Genomic DNA, 26350 nt, shown 5'->3' on the forward strand with positions numbered 1-26350 from the left:
AAGCCCAGCTAAAAGGAGAAAAATCCAATCATTTTTCCTAAAGGTTGCTGGTTGAGAAAGACCATCTCCTTTTAAGTGCCTATGCATCAAATCTGTAAGATACAGATATTGAGAGAAGGGGCTCCATACCTGTTCAGAGCAGAGATAAACAGTTGGCATTCACTGGTATACAGCAATTGTCACAACAGTCATTAGGGAGCTGAACAAATGTTGAGAAATCCAAATGTATTCATTCAGAATGTTGCAAAATTCCTATGAAGTCCTACGTCAGGAAATGAAAGAAAGACATTTGGGCGAAGGTAATCAAAATGTCTTGCTAACTCTTGCCTTTTCCTGATAGATGTTTTCCATAATAGACCCCACTAGCACCTTGATCCCCTACCTTAAAGATGGAAAAGGCCTGGCAGAGGTTGTGTTGCTAGGCAAGGTCTTGCTACAATTGAAAGGATGCCACCGGAGATGAAAACCCTACATACATCTCTGCCACCAAAAGAAGACTTCGGATCCAGGCATGATGCAACCAAAGATTCTTACTGCCCTCCAGCCGCAGGGCTGCAGAGTGGCCCAGGGAAGGCAAGACGTAGCTCACAGCTAATAAATCCAAACGTAACTAGCACATCAAAAGCATCCAGTGAGCGAGTTAAAACCATGCTTCTATCTATCCCCCAGAAGTAGACAGACAAGTCTGCCTAGATTTGAGGTGGGGAAAAGAGGTCTAAATTTTCACAAGAAATAACTTCTTTTTCCTACAAAGACACAATGAGGTGTTTCTCCTCTTACCTCATGGATTGCTGGAGTAAATGTAGAAACAAAAACTCATTTTCTTGGTCTCCAAGAAAGCAGCCAGATTCTCGATGTGAGCAAGTCCTTGCACCTTTGATGCAAGAGTTTGGATGTGCTGGGTGAGGGTACCTGAGGCCCTGCTGATTTTATGAGTCTGTGGGCCAGCTCAGACTGGCTACCAACTCATCTGTATGCAACAACTCTCAAAGAACACAGTTTACTTTATAACCGGATCCAACAAGAGTAGGCGTGGCAGTTAAGTGGGTGAGAAACCAAAGGTGTTGAGCTACCGAGGCCAACTAAGAAGGATTTGTTTATGGAACCCTGGCTTGGAACCAGAAGGCTGGTATGCTCATGTTGATGGTGTCTAAGTCAAAGGCATGAGGTTGAACACGTGTGCACCTGGGGCTGGATGTTACAGGGCAGGGAAGTAGGGGTCCCCAAGGAGCCCCTCACAAGTGTCTCCTGTCCTGTGATTCATTCAGTGGCCCTAGAACAGCAGTCCCCAAACTTTTTGGCACCAGGGACGAGTTTCATGGGAGACATTTTTTCCACAGACCAGGGAGGTGGTGGGGGAGGATGGTTTCAAGATGATTCAAGCATGTGGCATTTATTGTGAACTTTGCTTCTACTGTGTTTATTTACAATAATTACTTTATTTCTATTACATTCTATTATATTCCTTATTTCATTATATATTATATTCTAATATATAATGAAATAATATTCTATTCTATTATATAATATTCTATTATAGAATGAAATAATATTCTATTCTATTCTATGAAATAATATCCTGTTATATCCCTTAATTCATATTATAGTCTAATATATAATATATTCTAATATATCCTAATATATTATATAATATATTCTGATATATATTCTGATATATAATATATATTCTGATATATAATATATTATATATTATATAATAGATCTAACATATATTATATTCTGATATATTATTTATTCTGATATATTATATATTATATTCTATTATATAATATATATTATATATTCTAATATATTATATATTATATAATATATATTATATATTCTAATATATTATATTCTGATATATTATATATTATATTCTAATATAATATATTCTAATATAGTATATAATATATAATATATAATATATATTCTAATATAGTATATATTATATTCTATTATATAATATACATTCTAATATAATATATATTCTAATATATATTGTATTCTAACATATATTATGTATTATATATTATAATATATATAATATTCTAATATATAATGAAATATTCTAATATATAATGAAATAATTATACAACATCACCATAATGTAGAGTCAGTGGGAGCCCTGAGCTTGTTTTCTTGCAACTAGACAGTCCCATCGGGGGTGATGGGAGGTAGTGACAGATCATCAGGCGTTAGATTCTCACAAGGAGCGCACAACCTAGATCCCTCAATATGCAGTTCACAAAAGGGTTCAAGATCTTGTAAGACTGTAATGCCGTTGCTGATCTGACGGGAAGCAGAGCTCAGGCGGTAATGTGAGTGATGGGGAGTGGTCATAAATACAAATGAAGCTTTGCTCACCTACCGCTCACTTCCTGCTGTGCAGCCTGGTTCCTAACAGGCCACAGACCAGGTGTGGGGACTCCTGCCCTAGAAGGTCAGGCTGACCTGACTTTCCCTTGGTCATTCACCAGCCAGCCTGGTCCCGGGGCAATGCAGAGCTTTGCAGACTTTGCACGTCACTGGTGGGGCTGAGACCCTGGTCTACCAACTGCAAGTTACCTAGCTTCTCACCTCAGAATTCTGCAGTAGGAAGCTCAAGAGATAATGTATGTAATACACTTGTTATTCAGTGAACAGGGTTGAAAGCCAATGTACTCCAAGTGTCAGCCTTCTGTCCTCCTCCTCAGCCCACCCACTAGGGCCTTCTCCCACTAAGAGACTGAGGGAGAGGGGGATCTTACCCCACAATCCTCTTGAGCGGCTCTCTTCCCGCTGCTCCTCACACTTCTCAGCTGGTCGTGACTTGAAGCATTGATTGGATTTGCATGAAGCAAGACTGGGTGACTGTGGGCTGGCCACATGCCTCTTCACGGCCTGTCCCCTTCTCCACTCAACACTACACAAGATAGTAGGAGGGATCAACCTCAGCTCAAGAGTCAAAGAGATGAGAAGCATCAGAGCAGCAGCGTAGCTTGGAGACCATACACCAGGGTCCTGACACCAGTCCCTAGCACAGGACAGCTGAGTCTCCATGATGCTCAGATAGGGGATAAAATGGAAACAGATGCAAAATTTCACGGAAAAGGCAATTTTGCTTTCAAACATTTATAAGCATAACCAGTCATTATAGATAAGGAAAAAGAACACAGTAGGTTGCTATAGTCTGAATGTGTCTCGCAAAATTTATATATTGAAACATAATCCCCATGACATAGTTTTAAAAGGCAGGCCTTTAGGAGGTGATTACGTCATGAGGGTGGAGACCTTCCAGATGGGGTTAGGGCACTTATCAAAGGGCTCCAGGAAGGAGGTTCATTCTCTTCTGCTGTGAGGACACCGTGTGTGTCCTCTTTCTGCCCGTCTGCCTTCCACCATGTGATGCAGTGGTCAAGCCTCAGCAGACACCAAACCTGCCTGTGCCTTGGTCTTGGACTTCCAGCCTCCATAACTCTCTGTGGTTTATCAATTACCCAGTCTCAGATATTTTGTTACAGCAGCCCAGACAGAACCAGACACAGGTGTAAGTGAAGCCGCTTGCGGAAGGGTTCCCATGCGAAGTGAGAGGGGAGGAGACCCACACTAGGGAGCTGCAACACGGCGGGGGAAACAGCAGCAGGTGGGCAGTCCACGCTCCTGCTAAACCTGGCCTTCCCCCTTCACACGTGGCCTCCTGTGGGCATGCCCGTCCCTGCTGCTGCTTGCCATCCCTGGGTTCACCCCCTCTGTCCACAGGCCCTCCCTGCTGCACCCCTCCCTGTGTGGCCCTCTACCTACCTTTGCAGACTCCCAATCCCCTCAGTGGGATATTCCCAAGCCCCAGGTTCACCCAACCCTACCTCTGAGCAGGACTGGGTGCGGAGGCCAGGAGAACACGCCCTGCAGCCCACAAAATGCAGGGAGAGAAAGCATCCAAGGCCAGAGGGGCACTCTGAAGGGACTGAGCACAGGAGGGCATGAAGGGAGGCTTTCCCCGGGAGAGGTGGGCTCCTCCGAGGGTGGAGGAGGGTGGCTGGAGCACTTTCGTGTGGCCATGGAATCTTCCTTAGACTCCACCGCAGTCTAGGACGCATCCTCCCAACCTGCCCTCCCTCTTTCCCTCAGGGTCAGCCCTGAGTCCCTTTCTGACAGCTCCTCAGACAGGCTCCCTCTGACTTTCCTCACCTGGGCATCTCCCCCAACAAAATCCTGGCACTTTTAATCCTCTCTTGGCATCTGCTTCTCAGAGGCCCTGGACTGGCACATGAGGCTATTCAGATGGGATGTGAACTGTCAGAGAGCTTGGCGGGAGGCCCCTTGGAGTCCCACAGAACAATTCAGGAAAGGGGGGCTTCCCTGACCCAATGTCCAGTGTGGGGGCCCCAGGGGGCAGGCATTGTGAGCCTCCCCACCGGTGTGGGCTGAAAACATGTCTTTGACTCTCGCAATCCAGCAGACTGCTGTGGAAATACAAACATACACAGAAACGTGTGCCTCCCCCAGGGAAGCATTCATCCTCACAGAATAAACCCCAAACAGGGTTGAAGTGTTTTTTAACTACCTCATTCATTTGCAAGGCAGGTACCTTTTGCACAATGGAGCCAGTATGTCTCATTATTATGCAGACCAGGGAGTTATCTTACCTTCATCCCCCACTGCTTGCCCCCTACTTTCAAAACTGGGTCCTTTTGGACCTGCTGGGAATGAGAAAGAGGCCTGTTGCTAAGCAACGAGGAGGGCAGGGGATGCATTCTACCTGTTCCACAAATCCTAGTCTTAAAGTACAAGCGATAGCATTTGCCCTGATGGAATCCTACACCTTCCAGTACCCCAGGGGATGCGCTCTCAGTCCTTCCTCCTAACCACTGTCTTCACAGAGAAATTCCACTCCTGCTCTGGCCCCTGGCAACCGCTTCACTACCTCTGTAGCCACGAGACAGCCTGAGTCCTGCACGGTGGGACAGCGTGTGACAATGAGGAGACAAGCCAGGTCCTCTTCCCCTGACTCTGTCCAGCCCCTCTGTGCTGTGTAGCCTCACCGGGTTCCCAACACTGACGAGTTTACGCATCCAACATTTACTCCTCAGACTGGACCTGGAGCCTCCCGCCTCTGGACCTGAGCAAAGACCAGAGTCAACAGATGGTTTTCTTTCTCTTTCTCTTGAAGAAGTTTGGAACATTTGAAATACATTATCCTATTCATGACTAATATTCCAACAGGAGTCATTCAGATAAACAAAAAGCCTTTGCAGGCACCTGTCTGATTTAGAGGAAGGCAGCACATTCCCATGCACACCACAGAGGGGCCGGGTGCCTCTGAAAGAAGACCTGATATGTGGGACTGAAAACAGGAACACTGGTTGAAAGTGCCTTTAGGAAACAGACTCCCCAGCCTAGAGTTTGAGGCTGACTCTGGAGAAACCCAGGAAGGGTGTGGATTTGGGTTTTGCATTACTTAGGGTAGGGGGCAAGGCATATCCTGGAGACAGAGGGGGTTGTGTGAAAATCTGCGTACAGGATGACTGACCCATGACTCCCTTCCTCTACTCAGCATGCAGGTGCCTCATCCCAGCCGTGAAGGACTCTTTAGGGAAATCCAATGGGCTGAGAGGAAAGACCTCCTAGTACCGATGCCTGGGTGTTCCTCCACCCAGCAGGACCAGACGCAGCCCTCTCCCTCACAGCTTCCAATGAGCTGACCAGGGGCACTTTCTTAAATGACAGGCAGCCAAGGGTCACCAGACATTTGAGGAAAGGCTTTAACATGAAAAAGAAAGGTCAAGGCAAACACAGAAAGGAAACTGGAGTTAGCAGAGGCATAGCAGGCGCAAGGTAATTTTCTAAAACCCTCAACTACCTTCGGAGAGAAAAGACGATATTATAGATGTCCAACAAGAAGCTAGAAAAAAAGACTCCAAGAACAAGAAAGAGCACTTGGAAATTTAAATATTAGAGCAGATAAAATGATCTGAAAACAAAGCTAAGAAAATCTCCCAGTATTCTTTGTTAAGGAACAATAATAGGGGAGAAAAGATAAGAAAAGGATAGAATCCGTGCAGGAGAGTCAGCATTCACTGGATGATAGGAGGTGGCAGCCGTGAGAACGTACTGGCCAACTGGCAGCTGCAGCTGCTGAGGCCCTCCACAGCCTCTGCTCCAAGCACACACTCTGGGAGCTGCTCCTGGTCACTGAGTGAGGCAGAGCACCAAAGCAGGCCAGTTCTTGGAAGAGGTAGGCTCTCTGATGGGGCTTCAGCTCCATGACAGCTGTCCCCTACGAGATGCACCCTCCAACCCTCCCTCCCTCTCTCCTTCGCAGGACTTAGATTTGCTACCCCAGCCCCCAGCCTCCCTTAGATTCCTCTCCACACTCTCTCACCACCATCTTCCTTAACAAAATCCTCTCATGTTTCATCCGGTCCTGGCATCTCCTTCCTGGAGGACCCAGGCTAGTACTACCAGTTCCAGAAAGAAAGAACTTAAAAATGGAAGGGAGAAATTATGGAAGAATGATATATATCATTTTAGTTTCTCAGAATGAAAGGCCACAAGATTCCAAATTGAAAGAGCCCACTAAGAACTCCAAACAAAAAATGTCAACCGCATCAAGGCAATCTCATGAAACTTCAAAACATTGGAGATAAAGCAAGAGAAATATATTGCACATCAATGATTATGAATAATTGTTCACCAAAAGGGTACTTGAATCCCCAACAGCCACACAGGATGCTACAAAAAACAGTGGAGCATTTTCAAATTGACATGTTGAGGGAAAATAATTCTACACCTAGACTAACCCTCAATTAAATGTGCAGGTGGAATAAAGACCATTTCAGATATGCAAGGTTCAAATTACTTCTTCCAGACCATTTCCTAGGAGATGACTAGAAGATGCATCCACTAAAGAAAGGGAAGAACCCCAGAAAGTGGGACACAGGAAATCCCAGACACATGGGCTCCCGCACAGGCAAGAAGCAAAGGGGCTTGCCTGGGTGATGGTGAAGGGCCACCCTGCAGGACATCTGCCCAGCTGGCCCCCATAAGAGCCAGCAAGGAGAAGTGGCCACTTCTCAGGAAAATGGGACAGATTGAATTGCCCATATGTGTTAAGAGGGTGTTTATGGTGCTGAAAGAGATTTTCAGGATGAATCAGTGATAGACATATAGAGAACTATGTAAACACGAAAAGGAGAACATTGTTAACTCCACTAAATGCAAGCAATTTTAAAGGAGAGCAAATGTACTTATAATACCCTAACTTGGTTCAGCTGTGAACAATATTAGAGTTAGCAGAATGCAACACTGAATATTGATCTAATAAAATGTCTGATCTAGCTATATGGGAGTGTGGAGCGGAATATAGAGGGGATAATGTGAACAAGAGCCTTTTTAAAGGTTATATGTAGATTACTTTAACAAAATAAATTTTAAAGGCACAGTCCCTTTTTATCTTTGAATAATTTACAATGAAATGAGGCAAGACGAAGCACACGACCTGATGGTGGGTCTCAATGCTGTGCACTGACCATGGGTCTCTATGTCGTTCAGAAGGAGCATCTGATTTGCCCTGAACCACAGCCACCCACCTGAGCCACAGCTCCTGGAGCATTGGGAGTGGTTGCCATCCCCCCACACCCCAATACACCCCAAGTAGGAATGGTGTGGTAACTAATGCTGAGAGACTCAGAGGCGTCTTCTCCCAGCATGGGGAAAAGGAATGAATCCTCTGGGTAGAGTTTTTTGACATTTCCCCTATTTTCTCCCACAAGCCCCTCTCAAGATTTGGCTGAGGGCAGAGACTTTTTTCAGAAATTTTCCAAGACTAATGCTCGTATTTGGACAGTGTGGTTGTAATTTTTTTCTGGTGGACAGTATTTCCTCTCCTTGACTCCAGCTCCAAAGGGAGGGGTGATCTTGTTTAGTGATGTGGGAAACATGCTTGGCAGCCACGAGAGTCAGGCAGGAAGAGCCAAGCAGTGTCCACTGGCGAGTCTCATTGACACACAACTTCATCACCACAGTCTCATGCGTTTTGCAAAACTAGCTCACCGACATGTGTTCAAACACAATGAGACTGAGTTGCATCTTTGCTTCATGTAGCCACAAACCTACACGCTGTTTCCCATCCATACATAAGGAATCCCAGGTCACTGCTCTCTACAGATGCTGACCTGTGAGTGCCCTTCTTTGATTGAGGAAGGGCAGCCATGCAGATGACACCACCAGCAGCAAGGTACATCACCTTAAAGCCCTCCAACTCCTAAATGGAACAGGACAGAGGGACGCTGCTGGAATAGGCTCTTCTACCTTTGAGGCCTGATTTTCTTGTCTGGTGAAAGAGTGATGGTAAAATCCAAATGTGTTTGCGACAGAGGAGAACTGGATAATCCACTGAGATGACAAGAAGGAAAGAACATTGCTATACACTCTCACAAGAGAAAGGTTTTGAGAAAGCCACATGCAAGAATAAAAATGCTTTCCCTCCGAAACCTGGCCTGCCACTGCAGATGAAAGCATCTCACTCAGTGAGAAATTCCAGGTGGAAGGCCTTTCTTTGAAAAAGAAATCTAATTGAATGAAGGGAAAATTTGGATGATTCCAATTAATTCATCCAAAGCTTTCTGAGGCCCCTGCTAAATAAAAGGCAGCGTGCTAGGCACTTTAGGAGTTGCAACAATGATAAAACATGGCCCTTGCCCTTTAAGAGTTGAATCTCTTATAGAAGGGAAGACAATCGCAAACATAACAAAGTAAATGCATAGGAAGGGTTACGGATATACAGAAGTTCCGCTCAGCTGGGAAAATTGGAGAGGCTTCACAGAAATGGTGCTGCTGAACTGGACACTATAGAAAGATTAAAATTACAACAGCTGGTCACGGAAGGTGGGGAGGAGAGGAAGGAGAAGCAGCGTGGAGGCCAGAGAGTAAAGGGGGGACTAGTCAAGAGGAGAAAGCCCGGCTTAAAAGAAGACGTGCTGGCGGACAAGGCAGAAGGGTATGTGGGAAGAAGGTGGCAGGACCTGCTGTGCTGGGCAGGGTGACCTTTCATCCTTCCTTAACTGTGGAGACCCCTCCACACAGGCACTGTGGCCTTCTGGGGCAGGGACAGGCTCTTGGCACGCAGGAGCCGGGGTTAGGGTGGCGGGGGGGCTTGCTGTAGGAGGATGCTCACCACTTCTGTTTCTTATTGTCTATCTCGAGGAGCTTTGCCACGTTTCACCCAGAATTTCATATTTATAAATATTGTTTCCTATTTTGACATCCCTAGTAGGTTTTTGACAGATACAAAATGTTTCCTTCTCTGGGATATTGTGTGGACACATCCCATAGTCCAAATCTCACACCCAAAGACATACAGCAGGTTATTCACAGAGCCCCCCCCCCCCCCCCCCCCCCACTCACACCAGTCCGAAAGGGCATTACACAAGGAAGAGGAGCCAGGAGCCCTCAGGCTTGGCCTCATTTTGCTGCCTGCCAGGCTTTCTAGAAAAAGAGGAGGACCCTCTGCAGTGCCCTGAGGCCTGCTTGCCTCTCAGAAATGCTCTAGAGACTAAACAGATTCTAGTCAGTTTCCCTGAAGCAAGCGCTGCATCAATGCTAAGCGGCACGGTATTTTTCCATCTCCCCACCGGTAGAGATGAATAGGTCGCCGGCGCCGCAGGCTGTTCCCTTTAGGTAGACCGCGTGGAGCGCCCGCAAATGGACTTGATAGCGCTCTTCTGGGAACGGAACCTTCCCGGACTGTGCACTTTTAACCCTGCGGGTTCTCAGCTGTCTGCCGTCAGAAGCAAAGCATTCACACTCCAGTTCCCGGAAGACTGCAGCCAGGACGCTTGGGTTTCCACCACCGACTCCTCTGCTGAGGGCCTGCTCCACGTTTCGGAGGGGCTGCTGCAGGTTTCGGAGGGAAGGCATTTTTATCTCTTGCATGTGACTTTCTCAAAGCCTTTCCCTCAAGAGAACATAGAGCAATGTTCTTTCCTTCTTGTCTTCTCAGTGGATTATCCAGTTCTCGTCTGTTGCAAAGACATTTGTATGGAGCTAGAAGTGACTTTTGTTTTGTTTACAAGTGCTAAAGAACCCTTATGTTGGGAAGCTGAGGCAGGAGAATCACTTGAAACTGGGAGGCGGAGGTTGCCGTGACCGAGATTGTGCCACTGCACTCCAGCTTCGGCAACACAGTAACACGCCTGTGTATAGGCGTGTACCGGAGCTTTCCTCCCAGGAAGCACAGGAATGAGACTCGGCGGTGAAGATGTAGGTGAAGACGATCCGCCTGCTCACTCTGCAGTTCACAGACCCTTTGATGGTACTCTATTGTCTGGATCTCTGTTGCCTGTGAGGAAGGCGGAGAAGTATTTAGAGATGAGGAAGCAGAGGTTTAGCAAGAGGTGCTCCCGGAAGGCCTTGAACACCCTTCCTAAAGGGGTCCTGGTGTCTCGATGGTGAGACGAGGGGTCAAGGCTGCGCTCAGCCACTAACTCTGTGAACCTAACTGCTCAGTATTTTCCATAGCTCGGTTCCACACCAGCAATCTGAAAAGCCTTGGACCTCCACTCCCGGAGCAGCTGCTTCCTGGAATGCAAAGAAAGGTTCACAGATTCACAAACTCCCTGCATTGGAAGGGAATTTAGAAGTCACCTCTGGGCTGGGCGCAGTGGCTCACGCCTGTAATCCCAGCACTTTGGGAGGCCCAGGCGGGCAGATCACGGGGTCAGGAGATTGAGACCATCCTGGCTAACACGGCGAAACCCGGTCTCTACCAAAAATACAAAAATTAGCTGGGCCTGGTGGCAGGAGCCTGTAGTCCCAGCTACTCTGGAGGCTGAGGCAGGCAAATGGTGTGAACCCGGTGGGTGGAGCTTGTAGTGAGCCGAGATCAAGTCAGTGCACTCCAGCCTGGGTGACAGAACGAGACTCCGTCTCAAAAATAAAAATTAAAAAAAAAAAAAAGCCACCTCTGGCCTGTCCATATTTCCTGTGCTTTTTGCCTCAACAACATCCACCCAAACACTCCAGCCTGCCAAGAACCTTCTTCACAGGTACCCCTCGGGGCCAGCCCTCTGGAGGTGTGCTCCCACCAGCCCAAGTGAAGCAGGACCATCACCTCCTTCATGCTAGACATCTTGCTCCTATTAATGCCCCTTAGAACTCATAGAGTGATTTTTATGGAGCTAGAAGTTACTTTTGTTTGGTTTACAAGTGCTAAAGAACCCAGATGTTGGGAGGCTGAGGCAGGAGAATCACTTGAACCCCGGAAGGTGGAAGTCGCAGTGACCAAGATTGGGCCATTGCACTCCAGCTTGGGCAACAAGGCAACAAGAGTGAAAAGTCCGTCTAAAAGAAAAAAAAGAAAGAAAGAACCCATATGTTCCCCAGCCTACACCTTCATGGCTTGTTGGCAGTTGACTTGCCCAAGAGAACGCGGATGATAGACAGAGAACCAGCGCTCAGATCCCAGACTCCACCTCCACTGTGCTATGGAAGCATAAATACTAAGCAGATCACAAAGACAAAATACTCTCTCTCAGTCTTCGAACATTCAGGAATTGGGACAAGGAACTTCGCAAACCTTGTCCCAATTCCTGAATGTTCAAAGACCTAAAATGTCTGTTTTAGGCAGACCTAAAATGGAAGACCTAAAATGTCTGTTCCCCAGTGCCTGGGCTTGATGGTGAAATCACAAGGGCAGTTTGGAGAGCGTCTCCTCTCGCCCACCCCACTCCTTTTACATTTCTCTCCTTTTTCACACATTAGCTTAAAAAAAAAAAAAAAAAGAAAAAACACCTGATAATGTCTACCAAAAAAATGTGGGCAACTTACTAGAAGTTTAAAGAGTAAATAAATACAAATAAATCTCTGGGAAAGGCTGGCGTGTGTGTAGGTCATTTGAGCACTGCGGCAGAGATGGCTGTCTGGTAGGCTGGAGTGATGAATACAGATAGGCCAGGAAGATGGGCCAAGAGCCTCATGGTAGCTTCACCACAGAAATTCGACTTTTCATTCTGAGGATCTGGCCTCACTGCTTTCCTGACCTCTGTCACCAGCAAGCAGAGGGGAGACAGCAGCCTCCCAAAGCCTTCTCCATGAAGGCTTCCAACCCCCAAGTCAGTGGTCACGCCCTCCTCCCCTAACTCTTGCACTCTTGCAGGACTTTGTTGCTACTTCTCAAGTTGCTTTTATCTGTGATCATGGCTTTCTCCTTTACTGGCTTGAAGTCCTAGGAGGAGGGTAGGTACCTCCTCCGAGTCATTGTTGTATCTTCCCAAAGATCCTCACACTCCAGAGTTCCCAAGAGTGATACCTGTCCAAAGAATGAATGATGACTAAAATTGTGTCTTCCTTTTTCTTTGTCTCACCCAACCTGCTAGTCCAGGATGACTGTTCCCCTGCAAAGTGTCACCACCCTGACCCAAGAAAGTCTTTTCCAAGAGGTGCCCTCTGGGGTCTCACACACACTCAAGATCAAGGCATGAGTTGCTCAAGGTGTCAGATCCACAGAGCCCACTGCGCCTTCCACGGGGGTGCCAGGACATGCAGGAGGCCTGTACTGTGCTGTCTCTGGCAGAGTGAGCAGGGGAGGTACTTTTCATTCTGTTTCTGGAGAGACACCAAGACCCACATCTGCAGTGGGTTGGGCTGAGGACAAAGCTGAGCGGCTCCTATACTGTGTGCATAACCCAACCCCTCCGCCTCCTCTCTGAAGACCCAGGGTATTACCAGGTTATGATGGTCCGGCTGATGCTCTTCACTGGGGGCTACAATCCCTCCAGCGGCCAGTAGACCCTGGGAGGACCACCCACCACCCCCTCAGTCGTGCCCAGACCTGTCGGATTCCCACAGAGCAGGCGGTTCAAGCTGGGACCTCTGACCAGAGAAGCAACAGATGGTGATGGCCCTGCTTCTCACGTTCTTCTGCGGAGAGAGGAGATTTGGGCTGGGGGGTTGGCAGGGAGTGAGGCCAGAGAACCATGCTGGGGCCCTTTGGCAAGCTAAAAACAAGGGCTCAAGAGGGATCCCGAGCTCTACATTGTGGTCAGCACTGGCCTGTGTCTTTCTACGGTTCCATACTTCAGCATCTCACTTTCTTCCAGATCCTCAGTTGCCTCACACGTGTCCTTATAACATCTGAAGTCAAAACAGGTAGGTTCACACATTCCCAGCTGGTCAGCCCCTGTGCTCACTGAATGCTGGGGGGAAGTGGGCAGGGGCAGGCACATAGCAAATTCCCCTTGCACAGATACTCGGCACGCCCCTTTGCCCAGGCTCTGGAAGTGGTCAGCTTCTGCAAAGACAAAGCAGTGCAGTGACCTTGAAGTCAACGCCCTTCAGCCACATTAGATGATGTGATCTGCCCCACTCCTTACCATGCTGCTCAAAGGTCCACCCACAGCTGATGCCGTGGGACAGTCTTTTTGGCATGCCCAGGGCCCACGGGACCAACTGCAAACCCCAGGCCTCTCCAGAATATCCTAGAACTTCCAAAGAGTGGGTCTCATTGGCCTTTTGGCCAGGGTCCCTGCACTCTTGCTGAGCCTGCAGTGCCTGGGGGGCTATTTCATGAGGTTTCCGTTCAGGGGAAGGAAACGTGCTTTAGAATAAGGGCCCCACACTTCAGGGTGGCAGCCTCAGGGAGCTTGGGCAGTAGGAAAAACACTGAGTTTGGATCTGCAAACCTGGGCTTGAGGTCCGCCTTTGCCGTGTCTCAGCAGCCTGACCTTGAGTGGTTACATAACCTCTCTGCATATTCGCTTTCTCATTGGAAAAAAAGGACAAATTCTACTTGCCATATACGATGTTGTGTGAATGTGCCCTGTAGCTGCTAAATACTATATAAAATATCATTGCTCGCTATTGCTATTATGTGTAGTACTAAAATCAAATATAGCCAGGGATGAGGAAGTTGCAGTGTCAGTTCTAAGTCCTCCACCAATGCACAGCGGAGGCCACGCCGAGCCTTCCCCGGTTGTAACATGCAGATAGAGACAGCTGTCTCCAGGGACCCTGGGGCCCGCAGGGGCTGTGGAAATGGAGGTGCTGGGTGTCTGGGATGCTCTTTGGAGATCAGACCGCACAGAAGGCCTGGCCTAGGCTTGGCTACTAGGATGCAGGGCTGTACCTGCCCGCAGGCAAGAGAATCCCAGCAGGGACTCTGCTCTGTAAAGGGTTCTTGGCCTTGCTTAGGGGACAGTCACCATAGCGACCTTCACTGTCTGCGTGGCCCTTCCCACAGCACTCTGGTGAATGATATCTTATGAGATCATGTCAGCATGAGAAGGCAGCTGCAGAGGAGGGCGGAGACTGTCCCTGGCCTCCTGGCTCTTGGTCAGGTTAATAATCTTCTCCTGTAAACCCCTTTAAAAAAAACACAAAACTGTGTTTAATCCTACAAAAAAACCTAAGTGTTTGTTGTGCTGCTCTCCCTGGCTTTCAGGGGAGGACTGCAGCCTCCTCCGAACTACAGTCTTACAAGGGAAGGGCCCCAGCCTGGGGGAGGTGGTGCTGCTGATAAAAGAGATGAGGCCGGTCTGGTGAGGTCCACAGCCATGAGGATCAGGCGCCGTCAGAGGTGTGGGGGCACCAGAAAGGGGAGGGTTGTATGGAGTGGGAGGGTGGGGGCAGGTAGGGGGATTGGGGACAGCAGCTCCCCCACCAAAGCCTCTGCTCAACTGAGTGGTCATGTACCCTAGCCCCCAGAGTGGGTCTTCCCTGGCCGCAGAGGGAAAGTCCAGGGCCCAAGCTCTTGGCCTGCCCTGGTGCCTTGGAGCAGAAGTGACATGGGGCACTTTCATGTTCAATTCCTATTCCCCATTGCCCACCTGTGCTGCCCATGCCTGCCTGTGCTGCCCACACCCCAGTCCTGCCTTGTCCTGCCTGGCTCAGTAAGCAGAAGCCATGAGCGCCCATCCCCATGCCCTGCAAATCCTAACAGAGGAGGAAGATCCCATCCTGGCTACTTCCCCACCCCCACAGCTTTGGGACTTGGCTTCTTGTTTTCAAAAGGGCACTGGGGCTAAGGACTGCCAGGTTCTCTGGGGAAAATGATTCTCTGGGAACAACTGTCCAATACATGTCTCCTGATGCTACTGTGAAGTGAAGTAGGTGGTCTTTTTCTGTGACCCTCTAGAGCTCATCAGTCCCCTCATGCAATTCTTCCATTCCCTCAGCAGGTGTGTCCCCCAGAGACAGATGTGGGGTGACCCACTTGGAGCCTGCATCTAGTGAGAGACAGTGTCCCCTGACGCAGTAAGATCCGTCTTTGCCAGGGTGTCAGGGGACAGCTTGATCAGCTGGAGGCAGGTGGGGGAGTCTGACCCCATCTAGAAAAAGTCCAATTTCTTTGTGTCTTTCCCCAACCTGACCTGATGCACCTGAAGGAAAACAGGCCTCAGCTGGGCTGTGAATCAGGCACTTTCCAGGAAGGGTAAGCCTCATTCAGCAGGCTCCTACCTCCCAGTCCAGTGAACATGCCCTTCCTTCTTGTTCAAGAGCCACGAACAATGGCCATAAGGCATCTACAATTCATGCCCTTGCTGGATTCCAGACTCACCCAGCCATGCTTCAATCAAGATTTGGCTTCCTGTCCAGCCCCCCTGTAGGGAGAGATTTGCTGATCGTGCCATCTTGTGTATTCTAGCCCCCAGCACGGTCATGCACAGCTAATGAACAAATTCACATTCTCATCTAGATGTCAGGAGGCTGAACGTCAGTCGGTAGAGATGGGTGTTCCGGGAGATGGCTATACTGGAAATGTGGTGTCTGAACTTGCAAGAGCACCTTGGCAAATGGTCTAAGCTACGTCACCTTCTGGGGTCTCTTGGAAGACAGATGACCTTCATGGAGATAGCCAACCATCACCCTTAGCTGTGTCCCTTTGAGATTTAAGTTTGTATAGCTATTTATTTATCTGCTGCCACACAGAATACGTATCCCTATGGGGGCAGGAAACACAGCCTTGTTCACCAGTGCACAGCGGAATCTACCGGAGAGCCTACTGCATAGGAGAAGGTCAAGAATGTTTACAGAATGGGTGATTAAAAATGAATGAATGACTTCAGCACAAAGATGGCAAGTTAAAGAAATGCTTCTACTTTTGCTCCCATCCAAAAATCCCAGTAAAACAACAGCTTTTATAAAAAAGGATAAACCCTGAAGGGTGAGAAGAACTGGAGAGGAAACAATAGCAACTTTCTTGAAACCCAGAAAACAGATGCATTCTACACTTGTACAAGAAAAAAAAAAAAAAAAAAAAAAACAGGAACCAGCGCCATTGACACTTCAGAATCCCAAAAGGATTAAATGTCCATGACCCTGTCTACCTCTGGAAGTCGGGGGTGAAGGAAGCAGCCAGAAGAAGAGGGGATGGGTTGAGAGTCCATTCAGGAAGCTCCCTAGTTAGACTTCCTGTTCCCCTCCCTGACTCTGTCCAGACGAGAGACTTCTCCCAGCCCTTCCTGGCAGAAGCCTGGAGATTTGTTCTCTGGAAAGTGGAAAACAAAGGGCCTCTTGAGTGAAAAACACACAGAACCATTAAGGATGGGCTTGTCATACCCCCCAAAGGATGACTAAGTAAACATACCCATACTAGATGTCTAGACTCCCAGCTCTCTCCTCCAACTTTCAGAGGCTGGTGGTCAGGTTTCAGAGGCTGGTGGTCAGGACTCAACCCTCCAAGCAGGAGATTGAAAGAGCTCTTCCTGATGATTCTGACTTTCCCCCAAGCAACATCTGATACCAAGTGTTCCTGTAACAAGCTCAGTCCCTGCCAGAGCACCCTCCAGGGAAGCTGACAGATGTCAAGTTCACAGGCCCAGAGCCTCCTCTTACTTGGTTACCAGGCATCTGAGGAAAGACAGAGCGAAAACACAAGCATGAAAAGGCATCTTGGAAGAAACAGAGTCTGTCCAGGGAGAAGAACGCTTCAAATAAAGAGGATGCTCCAAAAATCCTTCAGGGAATAGAAAAAACGGGAGCCCTTGGAAATTAAAATACGATAGAAAAATAAAAATCTCAATGGAAGGGTTGAAAGAAAAAAGTTGAGGAGATCTACCAGGACATACTACAAAAATACAAAGAGATGAAAGTAGAGAAAAAAGATGAGGAAATGAGAGGTTTCTGAGATCTGACATCTTAGTGAGAGGAATTCCAGAAGGAGAGAACAAAGAAAATAGGGAGGAGGAAATCATCAAAGAAGCATTGCAAGAAACTTCATCCAGAAGGGAAGTCAATGGTTAAAAGGACTACCCAGTGTTCCGTACAGTGGAGGAAAACAGTCCCACACCAAGGCACATCATTGTGAAATTTCACACCACTACTCACTAAGAGAAGATCCGGCTAGTTTCCAGAAAGGAAAAAGAGGACCCGCAAAAGGAACAAGAATGAAACTTGCTTCGGGCTTCTAACAATATAATTGAAATGTGGAAGAAGAAGAAATCCCTCTAACATTCTGAAGAAAAACAATTTCCCATTTAGAATTCTACACATGCCCAAGCTGCCAACAGAATAGAATAGAGATATTCTCAGATATGCAGAGTCTCAAAATTGTACCTTGCACACTCTCTTTCCTAGGAAGCAATGGTAGGACATGTTCTTCCTAAAAAGTAAGAGAGTAAACCAAGAAAGAAACGCGCATGGGATTCAGGAAACAGGGGATGCAATATCGGAGTGAGGCAAAGGAAAAGAGATGCCAGGAAGTCAGCTGTGTGCTAGGCAGAGAGGGCAACCAGGCCAGACCAAAGGCAGCAGAAGGCCCCAGGGAGATTTCTCCAGATGCAATCAGTAGGACTTCTGGTGTATCTGGACATCTTGAGAGGAGATTGAAATTGTAGGTGAAAATTTTTGCATTGAAATTAGTGATGAGGGCAGGCGTGATGGCTCACGCCTGTAATCTCAGCACTTTGGGAAGCCAAGGCAGGAAAATCACTTCAGGTTGGGAGTTCGAGACCAGTCTGGCCAACATGGGGAAACCCTGTCTCTATCCAAAATACAAAAATTAACCGGGCATGGTGGCGCGTAACGCACACTTATAATCTCAGGTCTTCAGGAGGCTGAGACAGAAGAATTGCTTGAACCCCAGAGGCAGAGGTTGTAGTGAACCAAGATCACACCATCGCACTCCAGCCTGGATGACAGAGCGAGACTCCATCTCAAAAAAAAAAAAAAAAAAAAAAGAAAAAAGAAATTGGCGATGAGAGCAAGGACAACAACACAAACCAAACCACGACAATTAATTAGTCCCTCCAGAGAAGACAAAACGTTGTGCAGGAAAGACAAAGCAATCTGGTTTGCTGCATGAATCAGTTATATACAAATAGAACTTTATGGACATAAAAATATTAAAACTGAGTATTCATCCAACCAAAATTGTGACACAGCTCCCTTGCTGGATGAGAAGTGGGAAGTATGTGAGCATGTGGTGGGGACAAAGGAGGAAAGGGAGCCACGTTTCCATCTTCAGCGGTGGAAAGTTCATAGGTCGTCTCTGAAGATGGAAGCATCTAGAAGTATTACTAGAAGAGTGTCATTTAGAGACAAAAATCAAGGGGAAAAAAACAGCCAAAAGAAATGAAAGTGGTGACCTCTGGAGACTGGAAGATGGTCAAAGAGGAAAACTCAACTGCTTTTGTTTCAAATTATTTAGAAGAATATGATGCTTCAAATATATTACCTTTTTTTTTCTTTTTTTTTTTAGACGGAGTCTCGCTCTGTCGCCCAAGCTAGAGTGCAGTGGCGCGATCTCGGCTCACTACAACCTCCTCCTCCCCGGTTCAAGGGATTCTCCTGCCTCAGCCTCCCGAGTAGCTGGGACTACAGGCATGCGCCACTACGCCCAGCTAATTTTTGTATTTTTAGTAGAGACGAGGTTGATTGACCAGGATGGTCTCGATCTCTTGACCTCGTGTTCCGCCCGCCTCGGCCTCCCAAAGTGCTGGGATTACAGGCGTCAGCCACTGCGCCCGGCCAATATATTACTTTAATAAAACAAAAACTAAAGATCAAAACAAGTAAATACATGTATTCTACCTAGTGTGAAATCTCTTTCAACCACTAGATGGTGGTGTTGTCCCCCTTGTGGAAACCGCACCCGGGCAGGGCAGGTGCTTGCTGGTCAGCGTGTCTGTGGAGTTTTCCACGAAACAGAATTAAGTAAGCTTGTTATGAAAAAAGTTAGGAAGGAATTAACGTTGTTCATTTTCTTTCCTTGCCAAATAGGATCCCACTTCACTGAATAGGAAGAAAAACATCATTTGCCCCTAGTGGTGCAATAACTGGAAGCTCAGTGCTGGGCACGAAGCTGAGTCCTGGGGCTAAGTGCCATGCCCTCTAGAAACAGATGTTAACTCAATACATTCAACGGTGTGGCCAGCTGTGGCAAATGCCTGTCTCAGGCACCTGGGCCTGGACTCACGAGTGAGAGGAAATTCAGGAACGGGAAGCTTGTTTCAGGGAAGCTGAAGCTACCTTTGGTGCTCCCTGTGGTCAGAATTGAATGACATTCAAGGAAAAGTGAATTTGGGATTATTCAGTGACAAGTGGGAAGCTTGTGCACTGGGAGAAGCCAAGGCATCAGCATGAATATCAGGCCACTTCCCCTGAAAGCATGTCTGCTTCGAGTTTTGAGATGAATAGGAGGCCTCTTTAACACGTCCTGCAAAGTCACTAATGGCAGCTTGACGGCCTGGTCAATGATTAGGGTTTGTTTTTTCCCATTGGCCCTATTTTCCATGACTTTTCTGGATCTGTGGTTACCTATTTCAGACTTCTGCTCTGTTGCACACAGGCTTCATGAGATAAATACTATGAAAGAAATATTTTATTAATGAGGGATTCTGGCACACTGGCCACTTAGTTTTCTTGCCACTCTTCCTTTCCAGATCATTCTGCCACTGCAGCCTAGCTGACCCCCAGTCATCCTGATCACTCCTCTATCTCCTGTTCTGTATCCTCCTCCCTCTGTCCCAGATCTGAGCATGGTTCCCAGCTCTTGACTCTTCTCCTTCTCTCTCCACCTTCCTCCAGATATCTAAATTATTTCTCAGAGTTTCAGTCTTCTCCCCTCTGTGGATGACACTCCAAAATCTCCACCCCATCCTTGACTCCCTCCTCATCTCCAGACATCCATTCCTGCCTCTTTTCAGACAACTCCACTTAGGCAATTCACCAACCTTCAGTTAGACATGCATGCAGCATGTCTAGAATCAAACTCAGCAGCAACCCCGTCCCAGCCACCTACTCCTGCTAATTTTCTCATCCCCGACATCAAGCATGCATGCATTCAACAAACATTTACTCAGGTTTTAAAAAACAAGGTTTACACCCTTAAGGAACTTGTAGATTGCAGGTAGAGGAGAGAGATGGGTCACAGAACCCCCAACACATGTGATGGGAGCTCTATCAGAAGGAAGCGGAGGGGTCAAGGTGTCCACAGAGAAGGGGACCTCAGTGCCCCTGGAGATTCAGGGGAGCTTAGCCCAGCTCAACTCCACGCCATCCACTTTCATTCCTCTTTCGCTTTGGGCTCCTGTTGACCCTTTCTCAGCTACATCTTCTGCTTCGTGCTCTTCCAAGCCCCAATGTGCACAGGAGTCACTTGGAGATCTTGTTAAAAGGCGAATTCTCTTTGAGCAGCTGGAGGGTGGAGCCTGAGATTCTACATTTCATACATGATCCCAGGGAGTGGCACTGTTGCCACCAGACTGTGCAACCCACTACACATCCCAAGGTTCTTTCTTCTTTTGCCTTGTTGCAGCCTTATCACCTCAGGCCAGCACCAGGGCCCAGCCCACGAATACTCTCCCTGCCTCTAATCTAGACTGTGCAGTATAGTAGCCACCACCCAGAGTGCCTACTTCAATGCAAATTAATTAAAACTTAAAATTCCCTTTCTATTTACAGTAGCCACATTTCACATACGCAATAGCCACAATGCCACATTATACAGAAAAGACATCAAGCATTTTCTTCACTGCAAAACTTCCGTTGGGTGGCACTGCACAATAATCTCAGCTCCACCTAAACTAACCACAAACTGACTACCAGCCTCACCACACTGTCAGCTCCTTGAAGGCAAGTTCTGTATTTGTCTTGTCATCTTTCTCTAATTGCGGAACCTACCGCATATCCTTTCTTTCATTTGACAAATATTTATTGATCATCTCCTATGTAGCAGATGCTGTGCTTAGCACTGGGAGCAAGTGGCACCCCGAGGTGAACAAGACAAACGTGGTCCCTGTAATTGCAGAGGTCACAAAACAGGTGCTCCATAAGTCTTCACTGAAATGAAAAAATGAATGAATCATACGCAGACCACCCCCAGGGAAATCTTCACACTGATTTTCGTCATTCTCCCTAACTCAGAAATGTTTAATACTTGCTTTCAATCTGCAGAAGAAAATCCAGATGCCACAGCTTGGGGTACGAGGCCCTTCTGAGAGGCAGAGATGCGGGGTTAGCGTCTTCGTTTGTTAGGGCTGCCGTAACAAAACACCACCGACTGGGTGGCTCAAGCAGAAATTGATTTCCCACAGCCCTGGAAATTAGGAGTCCAAGATCAAGGTTGTCAACAAAGTTGATTTCTCCTGAGGCCTATCTGCTTGGCTTGGAGACAGCTGCCTTCTCCTAGTGTCCTCAAGGTCATTCCTCTTCTTATAAGGACACCAGTCAGACTGGATTAGGACTCACCCTAATGGTCTTAGTTTAATTAATTCTTTTTTTTATTTTTTTTAAATTTGAGATAGACTCTCACTCTGTTGCCCAGGCTGGAGTGCAGTGGCACGATCTCAGCTCACTGCAAATTCTACCTCCCAGGTTCAAGAGATTCTCCTTCCTCAGAGTCCTGAGTAGCTGGGACTACAGGTACGCACCACCACGCCCGGCTAATTCTTGTACTTTTAGTAGAGACGGGGTTTCCCCACGTTGGCCAGGCTGATCTCGAACTCCTGATCTCAGATGATCCACCTGCCTTGGCCTCCCAAAGTATGAGATTACAGGCATGAGCCACCTCACCAGTCCCCTTAGTTTAATTTAATCACCCCTTTAAAGGCCCTGTCTCCAAATACAGTCACATTCCGAAGCATTCAGAATCAGGCCTTCAACAACTGAATTTGGGAGAGACACAGCTCATCTCATAACAGTTAGAAATATGATCTTGGAAACTAACAAAACTGGGTTCTGATAGCAGCTCTGAAATTCCTGCCAGTGCAACAGGACTTGACTTGTCTGAGCCTGTTTCCTCTCACGAGAAAGGTGCTGAAGCTACCTCCCTCCCGAGGCTGTCGAGAAAATTACAAGCAATTACTCACATGAAGCACTGAGCAGAGCTTAGCACATAGTAGGCACTGCGTTGATTACAGCCACTGGCATCACCACTGTACTGCTCTGGTCCTCCAGCAGCAACCCTTCCCTTTCTTGTGGTCCCTGAGCACCCTGAGCCTTGCCTGCTCAAGCCCTGATTCCCAGCCCAGCTCCGTGACTCCTCTCCCTCTCATCACATTCAAACCTTAGTCTTCCTTTCCTAATTCCTTCAGACTTTCCTTCTCTGGGTAGCCTTTTGGTCAGAAGTCAGTCCCAGCTTCTCTTCTCCGAGCTGTGTTACCATTCCTGCCAATTCCACACCAGCTCCCAATTAACACCTAGGAATTAAAATCCCATGTTAATTTGTATGCTAACTCCTCCCTACTCACAGATATGCCACCTTCCCCATTAGATGTGAGACATTGCAGATCAAAGCCACCATTATACCTTTTAGTCTCTCTCATAGCACCTATCAAAGTATCTCAAACATAGTAGGCCTTTATCAACCAAGAGTTTGTGGACATAAAAATACTTACATACAGTTAATATTCACTAACTGAGGAGGTGTAGGTGTAGCAGTGTGTGTGTGTGTGTGTGTGTGTGTGTGTGTGTGTGTGTGTGTCCGTTTAGCATTTTAAAAGCTATGGGAAAGAGAAACACCAAACTCAGGTGGCTGGCTCTCTCCTGAGGGAAGAGGAGGTAACCCCATGTGGATCTGGCAGTGTTGGCAATGCCTGGTTTTGTTTTTTAAAACTGGGTGGCAGTATTATGTTAAATAAGTTTATTTATGTATTTATTTAGTTTATTTAGTTATTTAACTAATAAATAAACTTATTTAACATAATACTGCCACCCAGTTTAAAAATACGCAAAATAATATGTTCATACTTTTGAAAAATATGCAAAATAATATGTCCTTACTTGATAAATATCTGTAAGTAAATAAGATATCTTATTTAACAGAATACTGCCACCCAGTATGTAAAATATGCAAAATAATACATCCTTACTTATAAAAAATATGCAAAATATTATGTCCTTACTTGATTGATATCTGCTGTTTATGGATGAGCTTATTAACGTACACAAAGAATGTATGAAGAATTCTCCTGACATGAGAGAAAATGCTTAAAATATTTGTTTTAGAAGCTATTTAGTTGGGATTTCAGAGTGTAACTCAACAAACTCCTTTAATTAATATTTTATCTAACAGGAAATATTTATGAGACATTACCAGCCTCATAAATGCAAATAGAATTTCTATAAATAGGAGAAAAAATAATTTTCTGCAAGTCTCATATTCTAAAGAGAACATCTTTAATTGTAAACCCATCTCCCACTGGATAAAAGAAGGTAAGAGAAGCAGATAAAGGGAACAGAAGAGGTGGGGCTGTACTCTGATTAACAGCGATAATACGTACACATTCTCTGTTGCTTTCAAGCGCCGCCTCATCAATTTTCAGACAATGAAAGACACACTTAGCACCTTGCACGGCTCCCTGAGTAGTTCTTTTATTGCATTTCTATCCTCAAACGTTGTCCGTGCTCTTTGAGAGGCTTGGGCCTGGAGAAGCTAAAGCTCCCCTAAGTTTGCAACAATCAGTCAGGACTAGAATCCCCAAATGTCTCATTTTTCAGTTCTCAGGTGAGACCTGGACACACATTTTTCTGTCTCCTGATCCAAGGTCCCATCCCTGAGAGAATCTTTGCAAAGCAGTATTTCCCAGAGTACCCTATATTTTGCTTTAAAGTCAGTCCAGCTCCCCCTACCCCCACCCCATAATGGCAGAAGGAATATCATGGTCTTTATACCTGATCCAAAAGCAACTGCTGCCCCAGGACAGAGGCCTCCTCAGGGCTCAGCAGAAGATTACAGTGTGTGTTATCTGGACCTGAGAACTGCACAGCCAGAGCCTCTCCCAGGAACTAGGCAATTAGGGAATTAAGAACTTTCTCCTCAATAGTGTTAAGCCCTGAGATCAAGCAACGTATGGTGCAGTGCGTGAGCACCTAGGCAAGCTGAATCCTCTAAGCGGACACAGAGCTTTCCTGTTAGTCAGGGCCTGTTGCGGCCACATTTAGTTATCACCCCCTCTACAGAGAGAAGAGGGGCATCCAGGAGGCCCACTCTGGCTGGGCGGCTCTGTGCTCTGTCCCAGGGGAGGGTGCCTGGGCAATGGGCTGTGTGCACACTGGTCTCCAAGGCAAGAGGACCCCCAAGCCACTATTAGAGACTAAGTTTCCCTGTCACTGTGCTTACAGGAGAGGATGGACTTGGTGCCCTCCAGTATTAGTGACACGCGTTTTTCTCATTGCAATGTAATAAACCAGTTTTCTGGTCGTAGACATCATTTACTTAGCACTTGTGCTAGGTGCTGGGGATACCCCACGTTTGACCAAGCTGTGTCTGCCCCGAGAGAGGGGGCTGGCATGGGGGGTGCTGACCCCAAAAGGCTGGGTAACAGAGAGGGCCAGAAGGAACATTACAGGGTGAGAAGGGCCACCCTGAACAGAGCTGTCCTCAGAGGCACCTGCCAGCCCTCCCCAGACACCTGCCCTCCCTTTTAGCCTGCCCGGGCAGCCTGGCAGCTGCCTTTCCTAAGGCTTCCACGAATTAAAGAACACACTCTGGTCATCATCTGTCCTAAGGCAAGGAGGAATCCACAAGCGAGAGCCGAGAGCCGGGAGGTGGCGCGGAGGACACCGACTCTGCCCACGCCTGGGCAAGGTTGAGCTCCGTTCCCTCCGGGCTGCACCGGCCTCCTGTCCGTGCAGGGCGCGTTTCCAGCCATCGCCGCCCAGCCACCGCCGCACGCCAGAGGAGATCTTTCGGGATGACAGCGAGCCCGGGGACAGCTGGCCTGGGTCCTGTCCTTGGACCTACTCCACCTGCAGCTGGCGGATCAGGTCCCCGGACCCTCACTCCACTGCGGGAGCCAGAGCCGTCGCGCGCGCGGGGGATGTAGTGCCCAGACTGTGGCTCCCCCGCCTTCCCAAAGGAATTCCCCCATCTGCTCCATCCCTCTCGGGAAACAGCGAAATGCTGCCAACCGCCAGCTTAGCGCACCGCAGAGCGACTGAGCAGCCCCGCCAAGGCTCCGAGCCAAGATTTCTGCCCTAATAGTTTCTCCCTTCTTTCTGTCTGCTCCACCGCACCCACTAAATACGGCGCTCACACACGGACACGCGTGCACACGCGGCGCTCACACACAGGCATGGGGCGCTCACATGCGCGCGCAGGTCTCCGTCCCCAGCACCCTGCAGCAGGGGTGCAGCCGGGTGCAGGGGGAGCCGGGGGAGGGCGGAGGGGGCCGCGGGGACGCGAGTGGAGGGCTGGATGCCTGCCGGGCTCTCTCCGCCTTCCTCTTCCCTCCCAGTCCTACCGAGCTGACGGCGTCCCCGATCACATGGAGCCCCCGCCCCACCCCAGCCCGTCCCCAGCCGCCAATGCCGGTGGCCCTTCCAGTCGCGTTACTACCCAGAGATTCATCTGTACCAGGGACAGAGGGAGAGAGGAGAGGGAGGAGGGGACACACACACACACACAGCGAGAGCGAGAGACAGAGAGAGAGAGAGAGACTGAGATTGCTTCCAGAAGCTGCTCTCGCTAGAGAAAGGGACCGCGAGTGAAGGGACAGGATGGCTTAGGTACCTGTGCCCACAGGACCCCACGACAGGGAGAGGTTCCAGCTACAGCTCCTCCGTGGGGTCATGGCAGGGGCTGGGGAGTCCCCTCAAAAGCCCTGAGCACCCCTGCACTGCCGCTAAGGGACACCCCAGAAGTTAGCATCAGTGGGACTCGGAAGCTCTGATCTCAACAAGTAAGTTGTCTTCTTTTCCTCCTCCATTTCTCCCCCAGCTCCCGGGTTCTGGAGGGCAGGACGACACCCTCAGGTGTCCATCGCCCGGACAGCAGGCTTTCACAGGGAACCTGCTAGATTGGTAGCCAGGGGGGATAAGGAAAAGCTTAGGGCAAGTCCCAAGTTGAGCCAGGAAATTGGAGATCTCCGTGGCTGCAGGCTGCAATGGGCTCACCTTAACTTCTGGCACTAGACCAGGGCTACCTGGGGGT

At 48.0% G+C, this 26350-nt stretch overlaps 2 protein-coding genes across 6 annotated transcripts in view; one reads left to right on the forward strand and one right to left on the reverse strand.

Moving 5' to 3' along the window:
- Positions 1-26350, reverse strand: part of KCNJ1 (potassium inwardly rectifying channel subfamily J member 1) — a 55686-nt gene that overhangs the window by 27322 nt on the left and 2014 nt on the right. The window contains exons 1-2 of one of the 4 annotated variants that reach the window (XM_023208631.1): positions 781-978; positions 130-262 (exon numbers count right to left, since the gene is read on the reverse strand). The exons of the other annotated variants lie outside the window; for them this stretch is intronic. Coding sequence (XP_023064399.1) covers positions 130-159 — 30 coding nt within the window. The 5' untranslated portion in view covers positions 160-262; positions 781-978. Of the gene's footprint in view, positions 1-129; positions 263-780; positions 979-26350 lie in introns of those variants that run through there. 4 annotated transcript variants of the gene reach the window in all.
- KCNJ5 (potassium inwardly rectifying channel subfamily J member 5) overlaps positions 25569-26350 on the forward strand; it is a 30500-nt gene continuing 29718 nt past the window's right edge. For both annotated transcript variants that reach the window (XM_023208627.3, XM_023208629.3), the window contains exon 1: positions 25569-26099. The gene's annotated coding sequence lies outside the window, so the exon portion shown is untranslated. The remainder of the gene's footprint in view (positions 26100-26350) is intronic.

Source organism: Piliocolobus tephrosceles, chromosome 13, assembly GCF_002776525.5.
Source record: "Piliocolobus tephrosceles isolate RC106 chromosome 13, ASM277652v3, whole genome shotgun sequence".
In the NCBI taxonomy this organism is placed as follows: Eukaryota; Metazoa; Chordata; class Mammalia; order Primates; family Cercopithecidae; genus Piliocolobus; species Piliocolobus tephrosceles.